Source organism: Euphorbia lathyris, chromosome 10, assembly GCF_963576675.1.
Source record: "Euphorbia lathyris chromosome 10, ddEupLath1.1, whole genome shotgun sequence".
In the NCBI taxonomy this organism is placed as follows: Eukaryota; Viridiplantae; Streptophyta; class Magnoliopsida; order Malpighiales; family Euphorbiaceae; genus Euphorbia; species Euphorbia lathyris.
Genome location: NC_088919.1, coordinates 35,424,595 through 35,428,173, shown reverse-complemented (window position 1 = coordinate 35,428,173; position 3,579 = coordinate 35,424,595). Strand labels below are relative to the sequence as shown.

Here is a 3,579-nt window from a genome sequence, read left to right as displayed (position 1 = left end):
CTTCTATATATTCCTAAAATACTAAACACATCAAAAATTGTAAATATCATAAAATAAAAAATAACATTTCTTAATAACGAAATCCATCTCATATTCCAGGATACAATTGTCGTTGTTTTACAAACTCTCAATAAAGCACGTAAAAACAATAATTGATTATTTCACCTTTGACCTTTGTATCCCATAACAATTTGCCTTCTTGAACCTATTTCGATTTTTTAACAAGATTCAACCTAACTTCAAACCAAAAAAAACAAAAGTCTAGTTTCTCACAAAAAGAAAAACAGAAACAATAGAACAAAATAACACAATTTTCAGTCATCACATTGGAAACAAAAAATACAAATTCATCAATTGAAATACATGCTTACAAACTGAAATAGCAACGTGGAAGATAAAAAAAACACTCTTTAAAACTTAAAAAGCTATTACTTCAACAATCATCACCCACCCCATAATAAGTAACTCATAAATCCATATGTTTGATAGGATAACACACAAGTGGTTTAGCCATTTCTGCTGCAAAACCAGACCCAATGGTCAAGTCAACCTTTTGAGCATCTCCTTCTACTTTCCAATCAAAGCACTGCACCAAAGCTCCTACAGCTGAATGCATAATCATCATAGCCAATGAAGCTCCAGGACATCCTCTTCTTCCACTTCCAAATGGCAAATATCTATAATTCTGACCCTTATATTCCATCTGATGCTCTCCTATTTTCTCTTCAGAATACTCCATGAATCTCTCTGGTATGAACTCCTCTGGATTACTCCAACTCTCCCCATCTCTCATCACTGCATAAACATTCACTAGAACTCTTGTTTTGGCCTTCACAACTGAACCATTCACTTTGCAATCTTCTCCACTTTCTCTTATGATTAATGGTGCTGATGGGTGAAGTCGAAGTGTTTCCCTTATCACTGATCTCAGGTAACCCAGATTTCGTACGTCCGATTCTTTCACTAACCTGTTTTCACCAACAACTTCTTTGATTTCTTCTCTCACTTTCTTGAATGAAGTTGGACTGTTTATTAGCTCCCCCATCCCCCATTGCATTGCTGATGATGATGTGTCTGTCCCCGCAAAGAATATATCCTGAATCAACCCCATAATCAATTACATATATATGTAGTCGGTGGTAAATATAGGATTGTTCGGTTCAGTTGGGGGCGGATTTTACCCGTAGTGTGTACAAAAAAAAGATTTTGCTAAATCAGTGTCTAATAAAAAAAAAAAAATTGGATTCACAGGGATCTAATAACAAAAAAAAATAGAAATTTAGATTTAAAAATGATAATAGTTAAAAAAAAAATTAGAAATTTGAATTTATGATCTGTTTGTTTTATCTATTGAATTCTTGTTTAGTGTTATAGTTTGCTGTTTGGAAAAATTGTTTTTTAAAAAGTAGGGATTTACTGTTTTTATAAAATGATACTTCTCAGGTGCAAAAGACATAGGAGAATTCTAACCAAATACCTAAAATTCTCGCTTTTGAAGTGAAAAGGTATTCTCGCTTTTAAAGTGAAAAGGTAATCAGAAGCATCGAAATGAGCCACCAAAAACCCTGAATGAGGACCTAATGAAAAAAAAAAAAAAAACCTAATTTTAGATTTAAAGAAAATCTAACAGTTAACAGTAGTGTGCCAATTTTGGGATGCTAATTCAACCCATGATCTAAATTTCTTAGAAACAAAGACCCGAACCACAACCTCAAATCTTGTGGAAACAGGAGGCCGAAACTACTCGTGTCCCCTGTCTCGGCCCCCATGTAGTAATTTAAATGATTATATGATAACCATACATACATACCAGGAAGAAAGACTTAATGTCGTTCTTGGATAATCTGATTTCAGCAGATGGATCATTGTATATCTCAAGCATTATATCCATTAAATCTTTCCTATCTTCACTAATGGGTTTATGTTCTTCATGTTCTTGAATGATTCTCTCAACCAATCTATCATACTTATTCAATGCACCACCAAGCTTAGAAGCAGTACCAGACATGTCAAAGATCTTAAAAGGCCCTAAAATATCACCAACACTAAGCTTCCCTGCAAGCTCTAAACATGTCTTAACCAGCTCTTTAATCTCCTCACTATCATTATCACTTCCACTGCATCTTGTGCTCATCGCCATCCTGCAAATACTGTTGTTCGTAAGAGTTGTCAACTCCGAACTTAAATCGCATAACTTCCCCTTTTCAGCTAATTTCATCACTCGTTCAACCAATTTCACCTTTTCCTCATCTAGAATGTGTGTGAATTTGTTCAATTGAGCGACGCCGAGGAGTCTTGTCATGCTGATTTTCTTCATGAATCGCCAGTAATCGCCGTACTGAGCGGTTACAAATCGTGATCCTCTGTAGATGAAGTGCTCCGACGAGCCGAATTCCGGTCGGGATGAGAAATTGAGGTCGTGTGTTTTGAATATTTCTTTGGCTACTTGAGCATTAGAGGCAACCACGCATTTTGATGCTCCTAGACGGATTTCAATCAGTGGACCGTAGCGGCGGGCTAGGCGTTGGAAAGAGGTAGGGAGGACGGAGCTGATTAGATGGAGATGGCCGATTAGAGGTAGCGCCGGCGGGCTGGGTGGGGTAAGGAGTTCAGTCGAAGGTTTCAGCCATTTTTTGATCAGGTAATGGACTAGAAGGGCAGTGATGAACCAGATAAGAAAAGGAGGGTAATACGACATGTCGGCCTTTATTTTTTGAGGGCTTTTTTATTGTACGACTTGATGAGGGATGCATATTTATCAAATATGGTAACTAATTGACAATTTGGGAGGTCTTTTTCATATAATTCTTTAAATTATGGAAAATTTTGATATAGGTCCATGAAATATATTTCTTAAATTTAAGATGTCATTTTCTTATTTTGGTTGTTGGTAGGTCAAAAATGAATCCAAATGCTTTGGTTATTATAATTTACATATTCATAATTGACCAATAATTTATTTTTAAAAGTTATTAACAGCATCTCCCTTGGCGAGCTCTCTAAAAATAATACAAATAATTAATTCTTAGTGATTTAAGAGCGGCTAAGATATAACATCTCCAACAATGTTCTTTATATTCACTCCTTATTTGTTATTTTATTATTAAGATTATTCTTTATTGTTACATTAGTAATAGTGTGAGGAGAGAGACACGTCAATAATAAATTATTAATAAAAAAATGAAGTTAGGAGGCATTAAGAAGTGGAGAGAGTCTCTCTATTAATAGAAAGGGTTGAGAGGCTCTTAGTGATTTGAGGAGCCATTAAGAGGACGTTGGAGATGAATTTTTATACTCCCTCCTCAAATTTTAACTTAAGAGCCAACTTAAAAGGCTGTTGGAGATGCTCTTACCTTATTTGTTAGTAAATGAACTAAACATCCATTTGTGAGTGAGGCGATAATCCTTATAAAATCAATTCTCTCTTGTAATGAAATTCCAGTGAGCGTAACATTGCTTTAAAAAAAAGAAAAAAAAAATGAGTCCTACATACTTCAAAACTAATCTAGTTCTTTTCAAAAAAAAATAATAATAATAATAATAATAATAATCTAGTTGAAAAATTGGACAATTCGTGAA

The 3,579-nt window shown here is 34.6% G+C and overlaps 1 protein-coding gene across 1 annotated transcript; it reads right to left on the bottom strand.

Moving 5' to 3' along the window:
• Positions 1-275: 275 nt before the first annotated feature.
• LOC136208361 (3,9-dihydroxypterocarpan 6A-monooxygenase-like) lies at positions 276-2,736 on the bottom strand. The gene is made up of 2 exons (XM_065999205.1): positions 1,811-2,736; positions 276-1,096 (listed from the first exon to the last, which is right to left on the bottom strand). Exons 1-2 carry the CDS (start codon positions 2,696-2,698, stop codon positions 467-469), a joined length of 1,518 nt encoding a protein of 505 aa, XP_065855277.1. The 5' UTR covers positions 2,699-2,736; the 3' UTR covers positions 276-466.
• Positions 2,737-3,579: the final 843 nt, after the last annotated feature.